The 26,355-nt window shown below is 45.3% G+C and overlaps 3 protein-coding genes across 11 annotated transcripts in view; 1 reads left to right on the top strand and 2 right to left on the bottom strand.

The window, feature by feature from the left end:
• On the bottom strand, positions 3,701 to 18,547 carry AGTR2 (angiotensin II receptor type 2). Of its 4 annotated transcripts, none has more exons than XM_021406459.1 (3): positions 18,326 to 18,547; positions 15,843 to 15,976; positions 3,701 to 5,297 (listed from the first exon to the last, which is right to left on the bottom strand). In XM_021406459.1, exon 3 carries the CDS (start codon positions 5,222 to 5,224, stop codon positions 4,106 to 4,108), a length of 1,119 nt encoding a protein of 372 aa, XP_021262134.1. In that variant the 5' UTR covers positions 5,225 to 5,297; positions 15,843 to 15,976; positions 18,326 to 18,547; the 3' UTR covers positions 3,701 to 4,105. The 4 variants fall into 4 exon arrangements, with proteins under 4 accessions (XP_021262134.1, XP_021262137.1, XP_021262135.1 ...); XM_021406462.1 differs by lacking the exons at positions 15,843 to 15,976; positions 18,326 to 18,547 and adding exons at positions 6,030 to 6,139; positions 6,953 to 7,334; XM_021406460.1 differs by lacking the exons at positions 15,843 to 15,976; positions 18,326 to 18,547 and adding an exon at positions 6,953 to 7,331.
• On the top strand, positions 7,759 to 15,826 carry LOC110403343 (nyctalopin-like). Its single transcript, XM_021406458.1, has one exon. The coding sequence runs from the start codon at positions 12,972 to 12,974 to the stop codon at positions 14,256 to 14,258; it is 1,287 nt and encodes a 428-aa protein (XP_021262133.1). The 5' UTR covers positions 7,759 to 12,971; the 3' UTR covers positions 14,259 to 15,826.
• PLS3 (plastin 3) overlaps positions 22,117 to 26,355 on the bottom strand; it is a 45,537-nt gene continuing 41,298 nt past the window's right edge. For all 6 annotated transcript variants that reach the window (XM_021406062.1, XM_021406065.1, XM_021406064.1 and 3 more), the window contains 5 exons: positions 26,222 to 26,336; positions 25,944 to 26,077; positions 24,923 to 25,046; positions 24,275 to 24,399; positions 22,117 to 23,463 (listed from right to left, as the gene is read on the bottom strand). In XM_021406062.1, the coding sequence (XP_021261737.1) occupies positions 23,331 to 23,463; positions 24,275 to 24,399; positions 24,923 to 25,046; positions 25,944 to 26,077; positions 26,222 to 26,336 (631 nt within the window). In that variant the 3' untranslated portion in view covers positions 22,117 to 23,330. The remainder of the gene's footprint in view (positions 23,464 to 24,274; positions 24,400 to 24,922; positions 25,047 to 25,943; positions 26,078 to 26,221; positions 26,337 to 26,355) is intronic.

Raw genomic sequence — 26,355 nt, 5'->3', positions numbered from 1 at the left:
TGTACCCTGAGCAAAGGGTACAATGCTAAACAGAGCAGCCCTGGGCTCCTTCCACATACAGGTACCATACAGGTAAGGCAAAACCACAGGACACTCACAGAGCTCTCCTGGCAGAAGCCATGGCTCAGCACAAGACACTCTCTGCTGCAGCAGGCAGACAGGAGGAGAGCACACCCCAGGACAGGCTGCACAGCCCATCACAACAAGAGCACTCATTTTTCTCTGAGGGAAGGAGAGTCCAGAAGTGAGCAGTAAGCCTGCCAGCATCGAGAGAAGGCTGCCAGACCACCTCACCCCCACACTGCGTCTTTCCTGTGTTCCTGCCAAGACAACTCCCATAGGGCATCCAAAAGCCCTCATTTTCATGGGGAAGCACAGCAATTTGCTCGCCCCTTGGCACTCTGTGCCCCACGGGCAGGAGAAGGGGACCCATCACAGACAGCAGCCAAGCTGTGGCAGTCAGCCGCGGGGCAGCAAGATGATATTTCTGCCCAAAATCTGGCCTGAGGAACAGGACAAATGTGCTGAGTGGGTGCCAGGGCATGCTCAAGCTGCGTTGACTTCTCGGGGAGAACATGCTGTACCAAACATTTCTTATTGTATATCTTATATAAACAAGGCATTTAGCTCGCCACCCGGCACTGGCTTGTGCTAATAAATGCCAGTGGTTTTCCTTGCTTCATGTGTTGAAGCTGCGTATTAAGGTCAGCTCAGAGATGCACACAGGATGCTCAGTTTGGATCAAGGCTCTTTGCGATACATTTAAGCTAGCAGTAATCAAATATGAGTAGAAAAGGAAGCTGCAAAGGGGATTTTCTGTACAACTAAGACAGAGACCAAAAGAACCTGATGAAAAACCATCCCTTCCACCCATCTCTGGGGAAGAACACACTGACAGGCCCAGAATTGCTCCAGAACATTCCCTCTTCCAAACAAACCCTGCTGCCACTCAGCTTTGTCTCCAACCCATTAACATTTCATCTGGAAGAGCATCACTCACCCCTTTGCAGTGGGCTTTCTTCAGCACTGACACTGGCTGCAGAGCAGGCACAGCCCTCCAAACTCCAGCTGCTGCTCAGAAATTCATCGCACTGTACTCACAGAGCAAGCAAGACACTGAGCAACACACACACTCTTCAATTTCCCTGGTGACAACTGGGTGCATCACTCCAGGGCGCAATCTCAGGACAGGCACAGGCTGCTGCAAGGCAGCAAAGCAGCACCAGTGGGGCTCCCCAGCTTCCATAGCCCTCCTTGGGCTGCCTGGCTGTGTTTTCTGGCAATCCCTAAGGGAACATGAGGCTTGTGAAGGACCAGGGCACGTGAGGGAATTTGGGTTTTGACAGAGAAAGGTTGTAGCATCGTACAACTTGGAATTATTTGCAAATATCAGGAAACCGTTCATTGAAAGGAAAACAGTAGCTTCTAAATTTGCAAGAAAAAAAAAAAAACTTACATTTTTGTCTACATTTTTTTTTCAGAAAATCCAGAAAGAAATGAACACAACACACTGAAACTACGGAAAATCACATTTTCCATGAAAAAAGCCTGAAAAATCCCATGAGAAACTCAAGCACAAGAAAGTCACGGAGCTCAACCGTATTCAAAAATAAAGCAGCACCCTGACACAGCACCTCCCCACGCCCAGCTCAGGTTCCTCTGCAGACAGACTTTTGGGGGGGCATTTGTTTTACCGAGCTGCTCGAATTCACGGCCTACTCGAGACACACGGAAGATTTGCCAAGCAGCAATGTCACTACCAAGCTAGCGGGGTCACCGGCTCTGTCACTCTTGCAGAACGTGACCTTCTGGGTAGGCTTTTTTTGAAACTGCATTTTGAAAGAAGGAATTTTCCTCCCCTCTCAGCCTTACCTCCCACCTAACTTTTCTGGTTTCCTCTTTTTTTTTTTTTTTTTTTTTCCTGAGCAGACAGCAGCGAGCGCACCGCCTCAGTCCCAGGAAGCGGTCGCTAATCTCTGCCCTCTGGCTGCAGCAATGGGACATTCTGCTTTGCTGCTTTCTCATCCGGAAAGCTTTCCCAACCCCTCACAGGCATAAATGCTAATGCGGCCAGACTTCAGATTCCTGTCATATTTTTCTACCTGTGAAGGTCTGTGCATCCGGCAGAAGGCATGAGGCTTGTTAAAAGCTGTTCTTTTTGAGCAGGTCCAAGCTGACATGCTAAAACCTTGCAGGCTTGTGCTCATGCTCAGGACGGACACAAATAGGTAGCACTGGGGTCAGCTCACGTAGTTTGTTTTGCGACTACAAAGATGCCAATTAGTGGCACAGCTGTGCTCATTACCGACCTAATCTGTAACGTAGCAAAGGTAAAAAGGCTCCGTAACCTCTTATTACTTCTCTGAGCCAAACACTGTGAACACCTGGCAATTTTCTTTGTATAATTATTTGTTTTGCTGTAGCATGACTGCGTTGTTTTGCTCATTGCTTAGCAATTAACAGTTTGTCCTTCCAGAAATATCCGACGCCCCAGACGCTTTTAGCTCGTCGGAACATTTTCAACATAAACATTCCAGGGGAAACTCAGCGGCGCCTTTTCCACTTTCTGGGACAAGCACCTCTCCAGCCACATCCCCCCGTTACCAGAACACCGCACCAAGCCAGGACCACCAGGAAGGGGTTGCTCCTGGTCAAGCTTTCATTCTGCCCACTTCCACACAACCTTCTCATCCCACATCACTTTGAGGCTGCCGGATTTCTCGCAAAATCCCATTTTCATGGGCACCAGCGAAGAAATTTACCCTCGCCCTAACAGTGATGGATGGCTCTTGCACCACGTTCCCATGGCTTCCAGGCAGCAGGCAGCTTTGGGATTTCAGAGAGGCCAGAATCTTAGTTACCCTGCCAGTATGTTTAATTTCTGACCTCTGGACCTAGAAGTGCTTAGACAAGCTTCAAGAGTAACTTGCTGGACAGATTTCCCTGAAGCCAGCAATCTTTTGGTCACTCTGGGTCATTCAGCCTGGGAACAGCCTGCTCGAAAGGCAGCACCGTGCGAACGGATCCCTCCTTTCTAAAGAGCCTATCAAACACAATCCTTTCAAAAGGATCTAGATTGGTGCTAAGGATCAGTATCTTACAAAAGCAAGCTTTAAATAACCAAACATGACCTCAAAACATAATCCCTATCTGCCAAATGCTTTTTTCCCCCTTTCTTTTATGCATGCACTGAGATGCGGATAAGACTTAGAGGTCACACCATGGCTTCATTTATGGGTATTAAGATAGAGTCACAGTCTTTTTGTTTACAGTACCTAAAAATTACAGTAGTGATTGACATTTGAAATGCAAAGGTCCAAGCAAACAGAAAGTCCTTTCCCTGAATCTGCTGGGCAGTGCGTGGGACTTACACATGTAGCACCAGGACCCGGTGTGCTCAGTTCCCAGGCTGTTACCATCAAATATGACCACAGTGGAGCACAGCTAAGGACCACCTGTCCTGTAAACCTGCAACCTGCTATGAGAGAGTCATAAAAACATGCATGTGGTAGTACTTTCTCCTAGGAATGCTCTCCTGCCTCTGGCAATTTGTAGATCCACATCTCCATGTGTTCTCAGGATCCTGGGCAGGAGCAGCAAGTGTACCTGACACGTTCAACACACATTATCTCTAACCATACATTTTCAAATCTATATGTATGTATATAGTAAAAGTCTAATATTTTCTTACATACAGGTACAGAAGTATCTTCACTGCTTTATTTACACATTCTCTAATGAGAATCTTTTTTAGAAAATCAGCTTAGTCAGGGGGTGATACTCAGTACCTATGCAGCTGTAGCTACAGCGCCAGGTTTCTTTGATGTATTTTGTCTTTCTGTGTTACATTAAGCACTTGCTTGATCTCAGCCACGTATAAGCTGATACTTAAAATGCCATCAGTTCAGATCTTTGCCAGAATCTTCTCTTTGTGTAAAACTTGAGCGCTCATCGTGGAAAGGAAGGAAGAATAAATCCCCATGGATGAGAAAAACAAATTCACCTTCAAATAGTTCGTGACTGAATGATCACAAAGCAAAAGGAACAGGAGAGAGGAGTGTCCCCACAGCAGAAGCTGTACTGACCCAGCCCCATGTCACCATGCCTACAGCAAGGACTCAGGCTCTCTCTCCCTGCCCACCGCTATCTCGGTGTCTCGGAAGCAGCTCCCTTTCCTCAAAGAAGAGCTCTCTCGTTGGCTGTTGAACTGGTAAACTCGTCGCTTAAACAAGCGATGCAGCTTCTCCTGGAACTGGTTCCCAATAAAGCAGTACACCAAAGGGTTGATGCAGCTGTTGGCAAATGCCATGCAGATGCCAAATGGCAGCGCTGTGTCGATGATGCCTGTCACATCACAGTTGTCAATGACGTTCATATGAGCCAGGGCATCCAAAAATGTCAAAATGTGGAATGGGAGCCAGCAAATTAAGAAGGCCACAACAACAGCAGCCACCAGCTTTAGGACTTTGTCCCTCTTCTGCTTGTTTTTGCCAAACTCCCGTGCTTTTATCAAGTGCCTCCTGATCCAGATGTAGCACGTGGTGATCACTGTCAAGGGGATGAAGAAGCCAAGTGCATTTTTCAGGAAGGCTGTTCCCACAGACCACTCTGCATAATTCTCATGAGGAAATGCCATAATGCAAGCTTTTACCTCCATGCTTTTAATGTAGTGTGTGTCACGGAAATAAAAAGTTGGGAGGGAGGACAAGCAGGCAAGGCCCCACACAACCAATGCTATAAAATACGCCTGATGCGGAGTTCTTCTTTGGGAGCGAATAGGGTGCACAATTGCGTGGTACCGATCCACGCTCATGCACGTAATGAAAAATATGCTTGCAAACATGTTCAGACACAGGACAGAACTGGAGATTTTGCACATGAGAGATCCAAAGATCCAGTTGTACCCCTGCGCATAATAGGTAGCCCAGAAGGGAAGGGTGGCGAGACACAGCAAATCTGCCATAGCCAAGTTGAAAATGTAGATATTAGCGACTGTTTTGGGGCTACTGCGATGACAGAGCACCACAACCACCACGCTGTTGCCAACCAAACCCAGAACAAAAACCACGGAGAAGAATGCTGGAATTAATGAAAACTGGTAATTGGAAGAGGTCAGCGGGCAGGGAGGCGGCGAGCGCAATGCAGCCGATGAGTTTGCCTGTGCTGTATAGAGGATCTGGAGAGTTTCTCTGGTGGCGATGACCATGGAGTAGTTGCTCTGCATGTTGATGCTGGTAGAAAGGGAGGTTCTGTAGGAAATTCATGTGCTATCAGCACTTGGCTATCACATCGCTCACCTGCAGATCAGAAAATGAGTGTGAGACATACACTCTGCAGCCATCTCAGTTCTGGAATCGCACAGTCACAATAAAATAAAATCACTTACAATCAAGTCGGAAAGCTGAGAGCTGAATCTCAGGCAACCCTGCTGGATTCCTTTCCTCCATCCCACTAATAGGATGCAATTAGCACTGGGGAGGTCATGGCACTTTTTAATTAGCTGGGCAGAAAAGCGAGCAGCTGGGTTTTATCTGCTATTACAGATGGTGCTTTCTGTGGCCAGCGGAGCAGAAAGATGATTGACTCGGGAGCTACAGATACTTCAGGAACTTCTGAGACAAAAGGCAGTACTGAAGCTCCTTGCAATCATTTTCTTGGATTTCTCATCCTATTTCCAGCACTCTGAGCAGTTAAAATAAGGTAGAAAGGCAGCACTTGCCAGCAGGGATCAGGTCGTTCACACCTGAAGATCTCCTGGGACTTCATAGGCATGAAAGCAGCCTTTTAGTAAGGCTATTAAAAAGCAAGCTTTGACTTTTTTAATTCACAGGGCTGGATACAAAGACACTGAGGGGTCTTTGCAGAACCAAACTTACTGTCAGAGTCTTTTCTCAAAGCAAATCCGCATCTCTTTCTTCCACAATGACTTTTAATTAGAAAGGTAAAAGAAATATGTTCCATGCAGATACAAGCAGTGGACACTCGAATACGTGGTCCTTGCAGGCAATGGATTTAACAGCATTATTTACCATTCAGTTAGGAAGATCAGGACTGGTTTTCAGCAGGGAAAAATACAGCCACCAAACATCTAAAATAGGAGATTCTCTTGACAGAACAGCCAGTTCAACAGCTCTTGAGCCTGCATTCCAAGCAGAGCACTTTTCAAACTTAAAGACTTTTTAGTTAGCAAAGAAATCATACCCAAACATATCACTTTACTTAGTGAAAAGACAAATCCCTTTTAATTAAGTCCTAATGGAACCAGTCAGGCATTTAAGAATTCTCACAGGGCCCTTAAAGCAACAGAAATTTTGACCAAGTAAAGACAACAGAGTTGAGTAATGATGTCTCATTTAAAAGAGGGTAACTGATCATTTCAGAAGTATTTTCTGTATTAACAGTTTAGTATACAACTGTTTATCACTTGCTCAATGCAAAATATGTGATATACTCCGCTGAATGCACTGACAAAATTGAATTTTAATTGTGTTGTCTCATAATCATGACAATTCAATAGGAAAATATTAACACAGATTTCTGCAGCGTGCTGGTATTTAACGTACCGGATCACAAACCCATGTTCTGTAATCAAACAGGTCTTAAACAGAGCAAGATTCATGGCAGGGTCTGAAGTCTTCTTTCCCCCTTAACTCTGATGTCCTCAGCCCTTCATATTAACTGCCAGAAGCTTAAATCTCAGTAGCAGTAAAAAAAAAAAACCTTCTATATCTGACTTAATAGAGGGACCACACCATACCTGATTTTAGCTACATAACAGATAACGTTTTGTTGATAAGCATGCTCCCCCCTCTGCACATCAACAACTCACAGCTTAGAAAGCGTTTCTAAAATACAGCCATTCCTGCTTTTACCTAAGACACAATCAGGCATTTTATCGCACACTGAATAAAATCAATGAAAATTATATCCCAGCAACAGACAGAAAGCATACCTCTGAAACCTCACTTTGGTCTGGACGTAGCTCCAGAGTTACACGCTCCTTTTTGCTGTTTTCCTTCTGGCAAGTATCACCACCAGCACTCTGATGTCTTCGCTTTTCCCACCGGGAGACTTTACCCTACATAACTTGAGAACTGAAATACGAATGCCTGCCAGCTCCTTTTCCTTTTGGAAGCAGAACGCCTCGAGAACCCCCCTTTCCAAGGCCACGTGAGCAAATGCAGTAAATCAGGAGAGAGGAACAAGACGACCAAAAAAAAAAAAAGAAAGCGAGCAAGCAAGCAGGCAAAAGGAAATTCACATAAATATCACTGCAGGTTTCTCCAGCAGCACTTGGGCCAGGAGGATACACCCAGACACAACTCCCTTCTGCCCATCCCCATCCCCATCCCCACCCCCTCCGTTGTACATGCGACACATGCGAACCTGAATGCAAGGATTTGTGCTTTTCTGCAGGCAGGGGGATTCCCACACACTGTACGGAGTCCCAGTACTTGCTGTCGCACTTGAGAGATGAATAGGCTGTTAGTGCTGGCAGAACTGACCATGATGTGAACATACAGAGACAGAAAGCAGAAGAACATCACAGCATCCACACTGGCATTTCTCGTGTAAGGGCTCTGAGCCTGTCTCCCAGTTAGTAGCACAGGAAAGACTCTGCCTAAGTCCTTGAAATGATACGTGCACTGCTCAGACAGAGGAGGGCAGCAGGGAAAATCCACGTGGCAGAGAGAAGTTTGGATCTGAGGCTGCACTCCGGGAGTGCATGATCAAAGTTAGCAGATCAGCAAGGCTGTGAAATCACACTCACTTCCCATCCATGCAAAGCTGAGTTTTTCCATCTGCTTCCTCCTCACCTCTCATGCTCCGCCTGACCCCAGGCTCCCTCTACAAGAAGTTCCTGCCTTGTCCAGGAGGGCTGCAGGAGAATAAACACTGGGGCAAAGAAAACAACCATAAGCCTTAAACATTTTGTACTCTGAGCGTGATCTCTGCAGCAGCAGCCCACCTACCGGGGAGATGGGTGCTGTGCTCCCCAGGCAGGCTGCACTTACCAGGTGGAAAGCAGCCACAGAAGTTCCCCCATGCAGTCGGGGTATCCAACCATGGTGGCTGGGGGAAAGTTCAGTGCTCGCCCTTGCAAAAAATAATACTCATGATAGCTCAGAGGCTGAAAAAGCCAAGACCTAACTAATAAGCTTTCAGACAAAAGATTTTGCACTCAGTTCAAACATACCACAACCAGTGCTGGGAGACAGTAGTTTTGCTCAAGAGGCGTTAAGTACACGTTCAAAGAACTCTGTCCTCTTTTCAAACCAAACATCCACAAAACAGGTCAGCGGGAGCACACTGGATGTACAAACACAAAAGTTACGTGTCCTACTGCAAAGCAAGAGAAATGCAGCCAGCCCTCCTCTTACACACCCTGCCACAGGTCTGGAGGACCTCTGGCTCTCAGAAGAGTGACATGAGTTGGCAGCACTCACTCTCACCCAAATCCATTAAATATTTGACCAACTGTATGTAACAGGCCACAATCAGCTAGTTGTTGCTGCTAATTGTTTTGCATGCAAATGGCTGCTAAAAGATCTTGCTCTGTCCTTCATTCAGCATCCAGTGCACTTCGTAAGCACGGAAAAAAGTCAAAAGCATGAGAATGTTTATTTTGCAAAGATAACAACCTCAGATTGTTTAGATTTAAATATAACATCTTCCCTTCCAGATATACTTCTGATCTCCACAGATACTGGCAGTCTTTCCTGTTCTATCATTACCACAAAAACCATTTAAAGCTTTATGCTGGGTCCATATCTCTTGGTAGAAAAGAGCTGGACCTGATGCAGCCAACACAATGGGAGTCCTACCTTGGGCTGCCCTTTGCCAAATCCTGCTCTTCTTCTCCCCCCGTCATTGCTCAATGCATGTGATCCCTTATCTGATCCCAAGTTCTGCTCCAAAGCTCCATTTAGTCACGTGCAAAACTTCTACCTCTTCTATTCCCATGTCACTTGCTTCTTTCTCTTGCTACTTCTGAGCAAACTCAGGCTTTCCTTTCTACTCTCAAGGCTATACACCTAAAGAGGTCATTAGAAGTGTTTAAAAGCAAGCAAACAAAAAGCAACCACACAAAACTCATGGACACTATTCAAGCAGCAACTTCTGATCAACTGTGCACGCTTCAAAAATGTAAACTAATACAGTCCAGTTCCTGGGTCCTGGTCTTTAGCATGACAGTGCTGCTGTCAGGGATGGAATATTCCGAGCAAGCAGTGTATCAGACTGTTCCAGCAGACTGTCAGAGCCAGCTCCTGAGGTCAAACCTTGCCAAACTCTCGAGGCATCATGGGATCTAGCTATAGAGCATATTCACGGGCTTGATTTGTTTCTTTTGGAGAAAGTAAGAGTGAAAAATCTCTCGTAAACGTGCTCCCCAAGATGCATCACCCTGCGTGGGTCAGAAAGGCTCTGACCCCTCCGGTGCTGATTTATAGCAGCATTCCCTGACTCTTCCCCCACAAAAGAAAAAATAAAAACATAAAAAACCACAGTCCCGTGGCAGCAGCAGAGGATGGGGACTCAGTGCCTGGACACAGCTTGGGAGCAATGCGTCTGCATCGTGCTGAACACTGAGCATTCTGCACGCACACACCGAAACCATTCCTCCTGCAGCTGGGCTCCCTCAGCACACCATAAACTTTTATATGCATTCTTCCTTCCCACTTTTGTTTGTTTAAGAGTTTCTTTAGGGATTAACTGTAAGACTGGAGTATCTACCTCCCCCTTCCCTGGGCCCAGAGCACTTCTGGAGGACCCTCACATCCTTTTCAGGATGCGGCTGTGAGCAGTCCCCCATTGAAAACTGATGTCTGAAGCAGTGAGTCCTGCTCACATGCAGCAGCTGCAGCCCCTGCCTTGCTGTGCTGGGGCTTAGCACTGACTCAGGCTGCCCAGGGAGGTGGTGGATCCCTAGTGTTCCATGCTGGAGTGAATATAAGGACCACCCCTCTGGGATCCATCAGAATGTGGTATCAGAGAGCTTTGCTCCCATTCATTTGCTGGAAGGCAACCACGTTTGAAGAAGTTCAGAGTTCACCTGCACCCCACACGGCAGAGGCAGTTCATGGGCAAGAGGGACACTGCTTCCACATCCAGTATGCAGAAAAAGTTTTCATGGCTTTTTTTTTTTTTTTTTATGAGATGTTTGTGTCCAGCTGATAACACTGCCAAGACTGAGCTTATCCAAAAAGACACTGCTTGTTCAAATAATTGGCCTTAAGCATCTTACAAGTTACTAAAAGCAGCAAAGAAAAATAAGCACATAAGTGACTTGGAAACACGCTGCACTCAGTGCTAGTAGAAGCGGCGTGTGCACTCGCACCTTGGCACTGCAGGGTGAGCAGCACAGCATGCCTGGCCTGAGCTCCACGCCCAAGCACTGCACAGATTCAAGCTGTGGTCAGAGGAGATAAAACACCAGGTACCAGTGCTCGTCCACAACGGGCACAGAGCCCACCTCCCACTGACACTGCTATGGACAAAGCAAAGCATTTCAGGAATGAAGACCAACTCAGCTGGAATGCAGCGGGAACCCATGGGAACTCATGTTCAGCGTTTGTAAATATCAATTTTTCATCAGAGGTAGTTTTCACCTGCTCCTTCCTCCGGACCAGTTGCTGAAGCCAAGGCATCAATGCCAACAGCCTGTGGGAGAGAGCTCCCACGTGTCTAATCTCTGCTTTACTAGTATTAATACATCTGTAAATAACCCAGCATTTAAAGGATGTTTCTTTTTATGTTCTCAAAGTGCTTTTTTAGGAACAGTTAAGAGTTCCAGAGAGCTCAGAAATCATAAAAAAATAATCTTCCCCCTGTTCAGAACTGCACTCACTGCGACCATCACATCATCTCCCACTTCAAGTGATTCCATCCATCTCACCTTTGTTCACCAGAAAGCTTAAAGAAAGCAAACCTTTCTCTTTTAAATCATTAGACCTGCAAGACCATCCTGAAGTAGATGTTAGGACTGCTTATAACAACTCCCCAGCTCGTGAAGAAAATACAGCTCCTTAAAGCCTACAGTATTAGGCAAGGCACTTGACATCAGCTACAAATAATTTCTGAAGTGGGTGTGCTGGTCTGCGAATCCCAAACGGCAGACAAATTAGTGACTGAAGAAAAGGCAAAACAAACTTGTGGTCATGGTGTGGGTGTAGTGCATTTTGACAGAAGACCTGCAGTGGCTCAGCCTTTCCATTAGCACCAGAAGGATGAGCCACCGCAGCCAAACACATGATGTATTCCAGAAAACCCTCCTAGCAGATGGAGTGGGACAACCACAGAGAGATGGACTTAAACAAGGGCTAAATTGTGGCAACGCCAATGGAATAGCAATCAGAAATAAAGGCTGTGCAGAATTAAAAGATGTCAGAGCATGTGATCTGCCTTCTTCAGCTTGAGTTACAAAGTTTGAGCTAGAGGCAAGGCACACCATTCCTGGCTGGGGACATGGAGTCCAGTAGAAAGCCAGCCCCTTTGCAGTCCTAGCTGAGCCACGAATACAGAAAACACCAAGGTTCAGCCATTAAACCCTTTGGTGTGGGCCCAAAGGTAAGAGCAGCATCTTTCCATCTTCCTGTGGTGCTCCCAGGACAAACCGCTTGCCAAGGTCATGACACCTCTGCTATCAGGGTGAGAACCAGCATTTGGCCAAGGCAAAGCCTGTCTAACTAAATAAATGGTGTTATTTACAGCTGGAAGACAGGCTCCATTACACAACACAGCAGTCCCAGCCAAGCTTACAAGGAGCAAATATTCTTTGGAGGGTGGCTGCCTGAAAAAATGAGAAGGAAAACAGAACACAGTGATCTAACAGCACAGGAAATCTAATCTGTTTCTGCACAGAAAACAATGGGTTTTGCAAATTTGCCCAGTTCACGCTTACCATTGGGCATATCATATATTTTTAGCCACTGTTTGGACAGAGCTGGCAGACCATGTTTCGACAACCATAAGAGGAGAGAGCGCTGAGGAGAGACAGGAAATCCAAATTGGTAAACCAGGACAAAGAGTTGGAAGACCAAGAAGCTACGAGCAGCACCTGAATGGAAGAAGATGAGATGAGGTGTTTCAAACACCTAAAAAACTTGATGACTTCAATACAGAGAAGCGAGGGTCCCCCAGAGACTCCTCACACTTTCTCCAGGGCACAAGCAGCAAGAAGATTGATGTGAGCAGGGGAATTTGAGGAGGGCTCAGCAACATCCTCATGTGGGTCCAGTCACTCAGTCCTTTTCAGCAAGCAATATCTACATGGCAAGAATGAACACACTGACTCTTGTAAATGAAAACAAAACCTTGTTCTCTCCACTCTGGATATAGGATGAAAAGCAAGGGCGTAAGTTTTAGGGACCCAAGCTCAGCTCTGGCTGCTCAGTGGCATCTTCAGACCCAGGGAAGAGCAGCATGCCCTTGGGTTGCTCTGCACTTTGGCCCTGGGATTAATCTTTTACCACCCATGGATGACTCAGGGATTATCCTGAAGCGATGTGGCATCAGGACATGGCACTGCCCTGCATGTTTCTGGCTGGCAGTGAGCACAAGGTTTGCTCAGCTCATGGCATTCTCCCATTGAAGAGCCACAACCATGAACAGGGCTGTTGAGGGTCACTCAGGCAGATCCAGAGGAAAGTCTGCTACCTTCTGCTGTTTGCGGAGAGCAGGAGGTGGGAAAAATACACTGCCAAAGCATGATGCTCAACTGCAAAATCTTTCTGTCTCTTGATAATACTCTTTGCAGCACAGCAACACTTAATCAGCTTTCGTCTGCCTAAGACTTGATCCTCATTGGTCTGCAGCAGACAGAACTACCTAATTTAATTTCACTGTGTGCTAAAAGCTCAGCCCAAAGGTCGCTGCAATGCCTGTGATTCACCTATCCAAAAGGTACATGCTCTTTTTCTTGTCTTCTCTACTATCTATGATTAGATGTGGTGTCTGACTTGTGGCGGATCATGTTCTTTCTTGTTATATTTGTATTTAACTGTGCAGCAAAGGCTGGACTGAGTCTGAATATCTCTGATTCATGCCCAAGCATGTGCAAATGTGCACCCGAAGAGGTTATCCACTGCAATAGAGCTGGATTGAGAGCCCTCCCTGGAGAGATTGCAGCATCCACCGTCTCTCTAAACCTCTCCAATAACTATCTGCGGATTCTGACCACCAACACATTCAGAAACCTGACTTTCCTCCACAGCCTCTGGCTGGATGGAAACAATCTGACCTTCCTCTCCCCGGGGACCTTCCATGCTCTCAGCAAACTGCGGGAGCTAGACCTCAGCAGGAACTCACGCCTCACCTACCTGCATGCAAATACCTTCAGAGGACTGTTAAATCTCATCAGCTTGGACTTGTCTCACTGCAATATCTTTGAAATCCATCCACTTCTGTTTTCACACCTGCCCTCTTTAGAAAGACTCAACTTAGCCTTCAATAACATGCGCTACGTTCCACAAGCCTTTAGCAATCTCTCCAGCCTCACAAGGCTGTCCCTGGAGAGCAACCACATAGAAGCCATTGGCAGAGATTCCCTGAAGGACCTGGAATCCCTGTATGATCTGAATCTCAGGAAGAATCGGATATGGATCATTCAAAATGGCGCTTTCACAAAGCTCCTCAAACTGGGCATGTTAAATTTAGGACACAACTTCATCGCCGATTTGCCTAATCAGCTTTTTGATGGGCTGATCCAGCTCAAGACTATGCACCTTGAAGCCAACAGGATCACTGATGTTGACTGCACCTTCAGACTTCTGCTTAACTTGAGAAACTTGTACCTGAACAACAACCAGATATCCTTTATTTCCGACTCTGCTTTCTCTTACCTGAACAAGCTACATTTCCTTCACCTGAGCAAGAACAACCTCAGCTCCCTTCCCATCCGCTTGTTTGTAGAACTGCCAAAACTGAAGTACGTGTTCCTGTCCCACAACCCCTGGAAATGTGACTGCAAGATGTTTTGGTTCTTGCGGTGGACGGCAATGTTCAGGGGAGCGCTCGAAGGGCTGGATTGTGCCTTCCCCAGCCGCCACAACACGACCGCGCTTGGTGTCCCCCATCCAGGGAACCCAATGGACTGCACAGCACCACCCGAGCTGGAAAGTAAGGACAAGTGTGGGACAGCTGGTACCAGTGTGGCTCCTGGGCCCCCTGCCCCCATCAGTAAGGTCTTCCTGCTGGCAGTCACCTGCCACACGTGGTATTTTGCAAGGAGATGGGACAGCTCAGTGGCCGTGCTTTGACAACATTTACATTACAAAATGGAGGCCACTTATTTACTAATTTTCCTGCTATTTGTTTGTGAACAATGGTTTCATTACAGGTGGTTTTTTTACTATGAAAATAGGACATTATTATTTTTCTTTTTTTATATATATATAGGAATAAACGCTTTCATTCAACAGGCAATGATTAAATCTCAAATGCTGATATCGAGATTCAGTGGTAAGATTCATGTGCAAATAAAACCTGATGCTGGCAAGCACAGGGCTGGGGCTTGTGCTAGGGAATGTGGGGCTGGGGAGTGCAGCCCCACCGCAGCCTCTGCCCTCCTCATTTGCTCACTGACTGCAGCCACGTGTGCTCTCTTGGGGCAGGACTGTCTTCCTGTGTTCAGTTCATGCTGGGGAGATTGCTGAAATACAAATAACTTGCAAGTGTTCCAGCACATCTGGAGTCCCTGTAACAGACTCAGTCTGTTGGCCTCAAACGTGTGGTAGCTTCCTACAGCTGGTGTATGGATTGCTTTGCTGTTAGAATACAGGACAGTATTGGAGGAGTGGGCACAAACATCACAAAATAAAAGATTTAGCCCTCCATTGCTCCTCACACTACCAGCCTCAGCTCACAAAACACTGCAGGAGTCGCTGCAAAGATCTCCTATCTCAGGGACAGGAGCAGCCACACGGCCAGGCATCAACTTCACCTACAGTGTAGTTCAAGGCTGAAAAAGACTCGTCCTCCCCTATGATTAAACATCACCTGATCAGAGCTTCATCCCTGTCCGTACCTTCCCCTGAGCTCCTCAATCATCATCCCCAGCACAGGTGCTCCAAACATCCCACTCAGTTTTGTTTAACTGGCAAATGAGTGTCCTACGTTGGCACACCAAAACAGGAGAGTTTTCCAAGCTTCAGCAGCACAAGTTCAAAGGCACATTTCCCAAGCTGGTACAGAAACATTTATGAACGCCCCCTAACACCACAGTGAACAGAACCTCTCACTCCAGCCATCGGCTGTGTGGGCTGGTGGCAGCTCAGCCAGCTCTAAGGTAAATTGTTCTTCACAGCACTTTGGGTTTTTCTCCATGATGCTTCCTTGTTAACTTCTCACTTGACTTGTAAATGTAAGAATAACTAGATAACATCGCAGAGAGACAACCATATTTTCAGCAATTATCGCTAAGTAAGCAACTGTAGATGTCCGTTTTCAGTACAGGGGATTTGGACCAGATGACCTTTAAGGGTCCCCTTCCAACTCAAACGATTCCATGAACTGCCACAAGACATGCCCAGTGTCTACTGAATGTTCGTAAGAGGAGGTTACAGCAAGTGTGTCAAACATCTGTCCCTGTCCATAGATGAATAGTCCCAAGCAAATAAGAGAAAGAAACCTGTGTTTATTGCTCAAACCACATAAAACAGGACATTTTGACAACAGAAACCTCAGAAGTGCAGAGTGAGAGCACTCTTTGCTATTACTGCTGTACCAGTGACATGACAAACCAGGGCTGCACAACAAAACAATATATGCTGCACCTTCCCACTTATTAGATTTGTAATCAGATTTGTGCCAAGCATTAAATGATTGATACATTTTTGCTTTACCTTTTGCTTGCACTGTTTCTGTGGGAGTTTGGTGGTTTCAGCATCATTCCTCACTTTCCTCAGCTTCAAGTACTTTGAGAGGTCGTGAAAAATCTCTCTCATTTTCTCCTTGCTTTTGCATTCTTCTGTTTGGTCTATTTGTAACAGAAAACAAGAGAAGTAAAAGAAACAAGCAAGCAAAACCCACCTCAGTCATTTTTCAAGTTGCTACCAAATTAGATTTTTCCATTGAAAAGCATAAATCGGTGAATATTTTATATGAAGGAGAGCCTTGTTGCGTCTGGATGCCTGCAGCAAATATTTCTGCCACGTATACCACCACCTCAATAAACACTGAACAAGAACATAACTAAATTGCCCCTTCTGAGCTGTCACAAAGAAGTGAGCAATATACTTAGCAAGTCATGCACAGGATGTTGGAGAAGATGTGGTTACTTGTTTTCTTTATCCCCCCCAAAATGAAACTGGTAAGGAATAGGAGAAGAACTTCCATTAGAGCATCAAGCCATGCTTCTGCTGCATCAAACCCCCTAAACAATGATACATAGAACAAAAGTTATGAAGTCACTGAGTGTGCCAACATTTTCTGAAGAGCTGTAGGTGCAAAGGGGCATCCTCCTCTTAAATGGAGAGGGGAGGAATGTTCTCTGTCTCTTAGCACAAGAGATTTTCCTTTTTTCCTCTTAAACTAGGGCAAAAAAAAAAAAGTCAAAGTAGAAGGAGTTGTGGGTGCCCCATCCCTGGAGGTGCCCAAGGCCAGGCTGGTTGGGGCCTTGGGCAGCCTGAGCTGGTTGGGCACCCAGCCCGCAGCAGGGAGTGGAGCTCAGTAATCTTTAAGGGCCCATCCAACCTCAGCCATTCTGTGATTCTTTGACAGCTTGACACTGAGCTGCTATCTGTCCTAGACAAAATGTTTTATTTAGTTCTAGACATCAACACTGGATTTACTGTGAGAGTTACTTCAAGTAACTATTGAAGTTTCAAAGCAAGAATTATTCCCAAAGGTGGAAAATATGATTTTCCCCCAAAAAAGAGAGAGCAGAGCCCTTGCCCCCTCCAACAAACCGATCCACAGGTTTGGATCTTACAGTGTTAAGAAAAGACAGAAGAACTTCTCAGAAGTGTACAATGACTCTTAAACAACTGTTTAATGTATTAAATCTTGATGACTGCTACAAGAATGCTGCCAAAAAACCTTGGAAACAAAAACAAATTGAGTGATAATTGAATATTAAAGAGCAAAAACAACTTGCAGGAACAAAGGAATGTGCTGATTAAGGCTAACATCTCTGGGTTCTGTCAGAAACTTTTGGAAATGTATTTAAAGAAAAAAAAAACAACACAACAAAATAAGAATTGTTCTGATGCCTTGCTTCCTAGCAGCTATCTTCCAAGATCAGTTCTGAGAAAGCTTTGGGACTTATCCTGCCTGCCCCACGCTGGACCTTCACTGGGAGATTTTTGCTTTGCTTTGACTCAAAAGCTCCCTCTGACTGGGCTTGTTTCTTACAAACAATAAGCACGTGCAGGAGAGCAGCCCCTGTCCTGCCTTTATCCTGCCACCAGAAGGCAGAAGCCAGGAAGGACAGATGGACGCAGTCACTTCCAAGCACTAAAATGTAGGCCTTGATCAGGCCATATTTGTGGCCAGCGCTACAAAGCACTGGGTTCACTGTTTCAGTGGGATGGACGGGCCTCGGTTTATTGCGTGTCCCTCCAATTTTCAGTGAAAACGCACGTGATTTCCTGTGGGAAGCATTGTTTACACGTTTTCTTAAGAAAAGCTTGTGCCAGTGGAAAGTTCCCAGCTGGCCTTTCAGCCAGCCCTCCCATTAACTCTCTTCTCTGAACCTCACAAGAGGCAGAAGTAACAGCACTGGCACCTCTCCCTGGGGCTCTGGCTATTCACTTCCAGTTTCAATCCCAGAAACTTTCCCTTTGGGAAAAGAGCACATCTGTCGCAGCTACTGACAAACCAGCTCCTGCCCCATCCAACACAACTTACCCTACCACCCCCTTCAATCAGATTTATCTTAAGTCTTCAGGATGTGCAGTGGTCTAGTCACACCCATCTGTTTTACTAGCTCTGTTCTGATCTTTTGTTGCATTCCTATTCACGCATCAACTGACAATTGACTGTCACTTTACCAACAGTTAAAAATCGTCATCAGTATTTGTTAGGACTAACGACTAGCATGCATAATCAAAGACTAAACAGCTAACGTTTACATTCCCTCTTCTGCTTGCTTTTCAGGAATAATCAAGTGACACTATGCTTGAATAGAATCACAGAATGACTTGTGTGGGAAGGGACCATAAAGCCCACTCAATCCCAACCCCCCGCTGAGTGTCCCCCACCAGATTAGGCTGCCCAGGGCCCCATCCAGCCTGTCCATGGACACCTATAGGGATGGAGGTATCGATTTGAAAGAGAAAAAGAAAACAACAACAACAGAACACCCTCAGCCCTAAAAGCAAGTCACCTGTGCGTGCTCCTCAACGGTCTGCTAGTGCTTGCTGTGTCACTGCAGGGACCAGGCCGTCCTGCTGAATTCCTCTTGCGTGGGGCTGCAGTGCCTCCCTCTGCCTCTTAGCATGTGCTGGAGAGCTGGGGCAGCCAGGGTTTGATAACAAAAAAGTCACAGCTGGGAAGATTTTGGCTATTACAGAGAGCACAGAGAGATTTAGGTGGGGGTTGGGAGGTGATTGAAAGAGTGTGGAGTGAGCTTATAGAGGGAAAAGCTTGGGGTGGATAAAAATGTTGGGGGGGGGTCTGAAGTAGTTTTGGGCAAAATGTTTTTTGGGTTCTTTTTTAGGGAAAAGTTGGGGTTATGGGAGCAGGGAATATTTTTGAGGTAAAATCTGAGGTAAATTAGAGGGAATAGAGATGAATTGGGAGGAAGGAAGCTGGAGCAATATAGATAGCACAACGTAAGTTGTGCAAAAAATTGAGGTAATTTTAGAGGGAAAAGAGGTGACTTTTGAGGAGAAAGTCAGGTAACCCAGAAGGGATTTCTTCAAGGAAAATCTGAGGTAATTTAAAAGGGTAAAAGAATGTAGCTGGAAGGAAAAGACAATGTTCGGGGGGGGGGGGGGGGGGAGATAAGACAATACAGAGGGCACAAAGTGAGTATTTGGGGGAGCAATTTGAGATTATTCAGAGGGCAAAAAAAAAACATGCTTTTTGTGGGGAAAAACTGAGGTAGAGACCATAAAGTAAATGTTTTCTGAGAAAGAAAATGAAGTAACTTATAAGGGTGATGTTTTTTGGGGGGTAAACAGGTGTAATTTATAAGGGATAGGAGCTGGCTTTTTAAGAAGTAAAATCTGAAGTAAATTAGTGGGCAAAAATGAGTATTCTTAAAGGGAAAAGCTGAGGTAAATGAGAAAAGAGGCAGTGTTTCTAAAGGAAAAAAAAATGAGTGAATACAGATAGTACAAAATGAATTTTTTTCAGTGAAAATTTGAGATAACGTATGGGGCAAAGGTGATGATTTGGGGGGAAAAACGGGTAAATTAGGGTGGGAAATCTGACAGCACTGTTTGGTTTTCGTTGGTTGTTTGCTTTGCTGATCTCGTGACCTGGTTTCCAAATCTGAATTTGTTAACGTTGCAGTGCTGCTGTTGCAGACTAGCAGTGCGGTGGCACCTTGAATGTTTTATGGTAGAAGGTGGTATTTGTGCTTTCACACTGCTATATTGTGTAACACCAGAATATTATCCGAAATTGGAGTATGATGTTGTTGCAGCATTGCCCCTGATCATTTTATTGCAGTAGCTTGGTGGTAATGCAGTGGCAGTAGAGGTTTCTGGCTGTGCTGGGGTCCTACTGGCTTATTGCTGTGATGATTAGAGGTGATGTACTGCAGTGTGATTTTGCAGTAGGTGAAGTTAATATTAACATGGCTGTGACACAGCATGAATCTTGTGGTAGAGCACGGTTCCTTTCTAATTTCTGTGGTAGCTGGTGTTACTGCAGTGTCATAGCGATGGGTTTTTTTGGAAGAAGTCTGTTGACAGCACCTTGTTTTGGAGTTATTATCCTCAGTTCAAACAGTAGGATATCTATATTAGAAGGTGTAGGCACAGTGCACTCAACATGGTGATGAGAGGCTATCACCCCACAGTGGAGCAAAGCCCTGCTGACAACATCAAAACATGCTGTTGTTTGTAAGCAAAGCTGTTGTGCAGTGCATGGCTGCAGCACCTGCCAATGGACAAACCGTGGACATACAGTAAAACACCACCATGCTCTGTGCACCCGTGCTTCACATTTGTGAGAGATTTGTGCAAAATATTAAACGGTCAATACTTCTTATGCTGATGTGGGTTTTGTTTGCTCGTTTCCTACTTCTGCTGTTTCCTGTTGCAGGTAGAGGGAAGAGAAGAATGCAATAGCAAGAAGCGAATATTTTCTTTGCAGCCTCCCTACATCTTTGAAGCTGAGGACAGTGAAGAACGGTGCTGAAAGCACTTCGGTGCTGTAACAGCGCAAACGAAATAAAGAGCTTTTTTATTTAAAAGATCCCTAACAAATTAGATTTTTCTTTTGAAAAGCATAGACGAGTGAACTTTTTAGATGGAGAGATGCAGCAAGGAAGATGCAGCGCGGAGCGGCGGCCCCCGGAGGGCGCCCGCACCGCACCCCGGTTTTGCAGCAGCAGCTCCGGGGCCGTGCGGTTCCACCTCGTGGCTCCTCCTCGTGGCTCCGCAGCCTTTTGGTTCAATGCCTGCGGCTTCTTTGGGACTCGCATCCACTGCCGCTCGGCGGTGGAATCCTACAGCTGGAAGCTAGGAAAAGGGAAAAAAGCTCTGATGTAGCTTGCACAAGCGCGCATCTGTCAGCGTCGTATGCTCAGCAGGCAGTGCCTGTGCCCAAGGTAACCCAGACAGCTGTCACAGGCTTGCACACCACTCTGCTGCACTGCAGTGGCAGAGCCTCCAAGGTCCCAGGCTAGGTTTACTGATCTATTACATTCAGTTACCTGAAATACCCAAGAAGGAAGAACGAAAGCAAGCAAGCAACGCAATTTTTACCTTGGGCTCCAAATGACATCTGTGACATCTATTTCAGCAGAAACCATTTTCCAGCAGGGTCTCTCTCTTCTTTTCCATGAAGGGCAAGGTCATGGTAAGTAGCTCATTATTATTTTAAGTGAGAACGTTCTTTAAAGTGAGAATGTAACTGTGTAGATGGTTCAGGAGCACTATCGATAACAGCCATAACTTCACACCAGCGCCATTACAGAGTGGAGTATGGGATGGAGGATGACATGTTTGGTGGCTGGATTCCCATAGCCTCCTCCAAGAATGACTCAGTGCCGATGGGAGGTTTCAGGTGGATTAAACCCACAGCTGGGCAACTTCATTTGTTTAAGAGATCTAGCAACAACCTGTAATCTGAGTTGATCAAAGAAGCTTATTCCCACCTCATCAGCAAACAAGCTGCAACATGTGTACTGCACAAAACACACCTCCGTGTTTTCACTGCTGAACAAAAGTCACTCATGCTCATGTAGCTGCAAGACAGGTCTACAGGGGGACAACTGACAGCAGATTCGTGTAGTTAGAGTCACAGTAGTTTGTTGGCATGACACCAATCCTGCTCCAGTTGTTCTTGGTTTTCACTGAAGTCACAGCTGGTTCTGGGGCCTTCTGCCCTATCAAGCCCATCTTTTGGCAAAGCTCAACCCAACACCCCCATTCTCACTCACGTGCTGTACGAGAGAAGAAATCTGCTTTGGGGTCATTCCTTCCCTCTGGCAGCTGGACGCAACCCTTCCCCCCTGGACAGTGACTGCTGGGCAATCCCGCTCCCACTCCAGTGAGACTCAAAAATCACGTTTGGTTGCCACTACCACCCCTCACCCATGGAGTCTCTGGCCATGAACCTAGATGGCACATCTCTGACAGGCAACAACTTTTCATCCTACTTTTCCTGCAGTTTGTGCTAATGGGGCTTTTACTCTACTCCTGCAGGCATCATCTTCAGCTGCACAGCAAGTCACAATTTCAAGAGCAAGGTTTTACAGAAGCATCAAAAAGATCCACTGATCTGTAAGAACACAAGTCAAAAATAACTGTTGTCAGTTTAAAAAAAAAAAACAAAACCACACAACCAAATTTCAAACAACTCCTCCCTCAAGCACACCTCAATTCGAGGGCTCTTGCAGAACAATGGAACTGGTGCAGAACATACAAATCAAGCAAAGCTAAAAGCAACCGAGGACAGGCTGCCATGCTGGGCCAATGTAAAGAAAGAGAGAACACTGTATTTAATTTTATTTTTTTTTTATTTCAACTAATGCTTTGCCACCATATTACATCACTTTGAATAGCTCAGAATAGCAATATGATCTCAAAATATAGCAAACAGCTTGCCAAAGCAAGATAATATTAACTCCTATGGATACAGCTTCCTTCTTTGGCGACAATGCTTCCTTTCATCTGTAAAAATAGTTTTATATTCCAGCACATTTGCTCTTCAGTTTATTGAACCCTGCTGTTCATAATATTTGCCTCTTCCCTGCACAAAACCTCCCCACAATGTAGTATGGTTTTATATCCAACAGCATTTTAAATAAAAAAGTTATATTTTTCATGCAGATTTTTGTAAAAATTATGTTCTAGGTACACACAACTGAACCAAGATGCATACAAAAATGCATTCACTTCCATTCTCACGTGCAGCTGTGCCATCAGCAACATGATATCAGGTGTTACTGTGAGAAGTTCAAGGATGGTGGTATTCTCAGATATAGTCTAACTTAAAAATACAAAAAAAAAACCCCTTTTTTTATAAGCAGCAAGAGAAAAAACTGCCATGCTTTATTTTTGAAGTAATCAAAATAGTGAGATGTATAAAAAAAAAAGCACCATGTACAGAGAATACCAGAAGAAGATCCATCTTCCAAGTCACACGTTTCTCACTTAGCATCGTGAGCTGCCCTGTGGGCCCCAACTTGTATGGTAGCTTTGTTTGCAAAGTTAAGGAAGTGGTCAAACCTAGAATGTGCTTAAACCAAATGACAGCAATTAAACCAGATTGCAGATAGAAATAAAATTCATTCCCATTACAACTCATACCAACCACCTTATATAGCCCTCGGGGGGAAAAGAAAGGAAAAAAGAAAAAAAAATATCAAGAACTACACACCAAGTATTGAAGAAATAACAAGGTGAAAACTGCTCCAGAGCAGCACTGCAAGATGCTCGTCTGTTATGAATGCATTTCCGTGAGCTCTTGATAAGTCAAACTTTCCTTTGGGAAAAGAGCACATCTGTTGGTTAAAACTCCTCTCCCTGAGAATTTTGATACGTTTGTCTTGCAAAGCAAAACAACATCCCTTGAACTTCAGCAGTTCCTAGGCCAACAGCATTTCAACGTGGACACAGCTGGTCTGCTACTCATGCACCCAGGGTGGCAGGTTGGGTTTTTGTTGCGTTTTGTTGCTTGTTTGTTTTAATTTTTTACACGGATCAACCCCTTTATACTCGCTTCATCCCTCTGCCCATCAAGCAGGCAAACACGGTCATGACCATCTTCGGTTTCACCTCTACAAGATCTTCTGGAAGAGCATAGACTCGGGCACCAATTCTTCTTGCCATGGATACTGCATACCTATTTGCCGTGGAAAGAAGACTCTGTTAGCACGTGGACTGGTACCCGTAACTGAGAAGCCAGTTCCTGCTCTATCCAACACCATTTCACCTTCAGCTTAGCCTTCAGGATGTGCAGCAGTTCTCACACCAGTTTTACATGTGTATTTTGAACTTCTACCATATTCCTTTTCAAAGGCAGAGGCAAGTGTCTCTCACGTGCAAATTGACCTTTGAAATGTCAAGCTCACTTTATCAACAGTTAAAAGTTGTAATTAATATTTGTTAGGGCTAATAGCTAGCATACATAATTGAGGACTAATCAGCTAACATTTATATTCCTCCTTCTGTTTGCTTTTCAGGAACAATCAAGGTAGGCTATTATCTACGTGAAAACTTTCTGTCATTCTGCCACTGCACAATAGTTGCAGAACACACATTCCAAAGGCAGGATTTAAAAGGCATACTTTAAACTTGACAATCTATGATGATTCAACAAGATGAGAGACAGACAAGGGTTCAGTCTCAAAACCCTGATCGCTGGCTGAACATTTCACAAGCCTGAACAAACAGGAGAGAAACAGAGATCATTGCTAAGAAGTGCTTGGCCTATTCTGCATTCCTCTCAACAGGCAAGAGTCCAGCCAACCACTCCTCAGGCATTACTGAGGAGAACAGCAATTCGATTTCAAAAAGCACTTCCTGTCTAAAAGATTAAGTGTTAAAAGAGATCGAAAACCACAGAAATACAGTAAACACACTTGCAACTTTAAGTCACGGCAGAGTAGGCACGCTCTCCCAGTGCAATACAGCTTTCAAGATGATAGACTTACTTAGCATTATTTTGTTTGTCATCTTCCGATAGATGACCAGTCTTTACAAGGTCATAGTTGATGCAGCCAGGCTGTATAGCATCTATTAAGTCCACAACTGCCAAGCTTGTGCTGATAGTCTTGTCCTGGAGAATACAAGCAGAGAAGATGAATACCTAATCCTGAAGCGTACTTCTCACCTCACTTCAACTGCTCTGCAACATGCAACAAAACAATCTTTAAACAAGCTATTTCCAAGCAGCACTGTGAGTGATCATTCCCAGCTGGACCACAGGGACACCAAAGTGCTGCTTCTCTTTTGGTAACAACATGAGATCAGGACTTCAATTTACTGTAACTGGTCTGCAAAGCATTTACAGGCAGCAGATCCATCCCGCTGACCAGACTCCAGGGGACAATGCCTAAAACATTTGCCAGCTCCACCCTCAACACTTGATGGCACCTCAGCATCCCTCCCCCGCCCCCCCCAAAGCCCTAGAGACCAGTCGCACTCCTCCCCTCCTGTGACATCCCATCAGTCACTAGCCCCACCGCTATTCCCCCACCATGGGCAGTCCTAAAAGACTCCTCTATGGTAGCCCAAAGCCACTTCGTTCCCAGCACAGTCTGGATCCTGTCTTGTTTTGGATGCAAGAGGGGAACCTGCACCTTGAAATTCTGGATGGAGGTGGACTTCCCAGCTTCTTTCAGGGTCTGGTTTACCCAGTTGACTATAATGTCATCGTTGGCTTTCTGACCATCACCCAGGTCCTCAAGGACATTCAGTGTGTACCTGAGCACCAGCAGAGAGAACAAGGTTAGGCTCAGAGCCTGAGCTAAGATCCAGCGAGCACACAGCCTGGATGCAACAAGAGCCAACACAAGCCCATAGCAGCACAAAGTCAGTCTCTTTTTTTTTTTTTGATTTTATATTTTTACACCTTCATTAGAAAAGATGAGCCATCTATCTTACCTGAAACGTGATTCATATTGAAGTATTTAGCCTTTCAAGTCTTTTAATGGAGGTTCACAAAATTGCCTGGGCTCAGGATGCTCTTAAACTGTTTGAGCATTGGCAATTTGCTTAGAGTGGTAATGCACACTTCCTAGAGGCGTGGATCAATTCACTAGTTAGCATTCTGGCCTCTACTACCACATTAGGAGATGACACACAGCAGGACTGGAGATATAACTTACGTATTTGTTCATCTAGTTTGGAAGAATTCAAAGACAAGAAAAAAGGATATCAACTTTATCATCTGTTTTAAGTTGACATCCATTTTTCTTGTGTTTCTCCTTCCCCCCATTCTAGTTCGGGGGTTATGAAGCACCACTGGAACGTTCTTCTCACAATTTTCTACTAAACATTAGAACACAGATGTTGGGTAGATATTCCTGCTTTGGGTTCCTACATACAGATCAGCCTTGAGCAGGCAAGAGAGGCAATTCTGTACAGCAGCATGCACACAGATGCACTGTGGGCTCTCTGGAGGTCTCTGTTCCAGCTTCCCATGAGCAGCAGGACCAGCCCTGCCAGTTTTATCCAGCTGAGTCTTGAAACCTTGCCAAGGACAGAGGTTTGACAACCTCTGTGGGCGATCTGTTCCACTGCTGCAGTGCCCTCCTGGCAGAAATCTTCACAGACGCAGTACTGCAATCAAAAGGTTTGTGTGTTCGAGATGGCCCCTACCTTCTCATCAACTGCCAGACTAAGGCTAGTGTCAACGTTGGGTTTCCATCGTTCAGATCCTGTCCTCCAATGCCAACCAGGGAGAATTTGGCTGGGTGCTTTCCCAGGTCAACAGCGTAGTTACAGTTTTCTAGCTACACAGGAAAAGAGTGCAAAGAATAATCACTCACAAATACATTCATTTGACTGGAAACCTCCAATAGGAATTTCTAGATAGCTTACATTTACTTCTGCTCCTAGTGCTCATGGCTTCTTTGAAATTATATCAAAATGCTTACCTTCTTCATATTTGCTCCAAGCTTAGGGTATGGAGGTTTGTTAACCTTATTCCAGTCAACAGGAACTTTGATCTTTTCATATAATTGTAGTATTACCAGTGCGTCTTGAAGATCACTAGAAGTGGAACAAAATG

This window comes from Numida meleagris, chromosome 8 (assembly GCF_002078875.1).
Source record: "Numida meleagris isolate 19003 breed g44 Domestic line chromosome 8, NumMel1.0, whole genome shotgun sequence".
NCBI lineage: Eukaryota > Metazoa > Chordata > Aves > Galliformes > Numididae > Numida > Numida meleagris.
The sequence above is the reverse complement of the archived record's forward strand: the minus strand, read 5'-3'. Positions and strand labels throughout refer to the sequence as shown.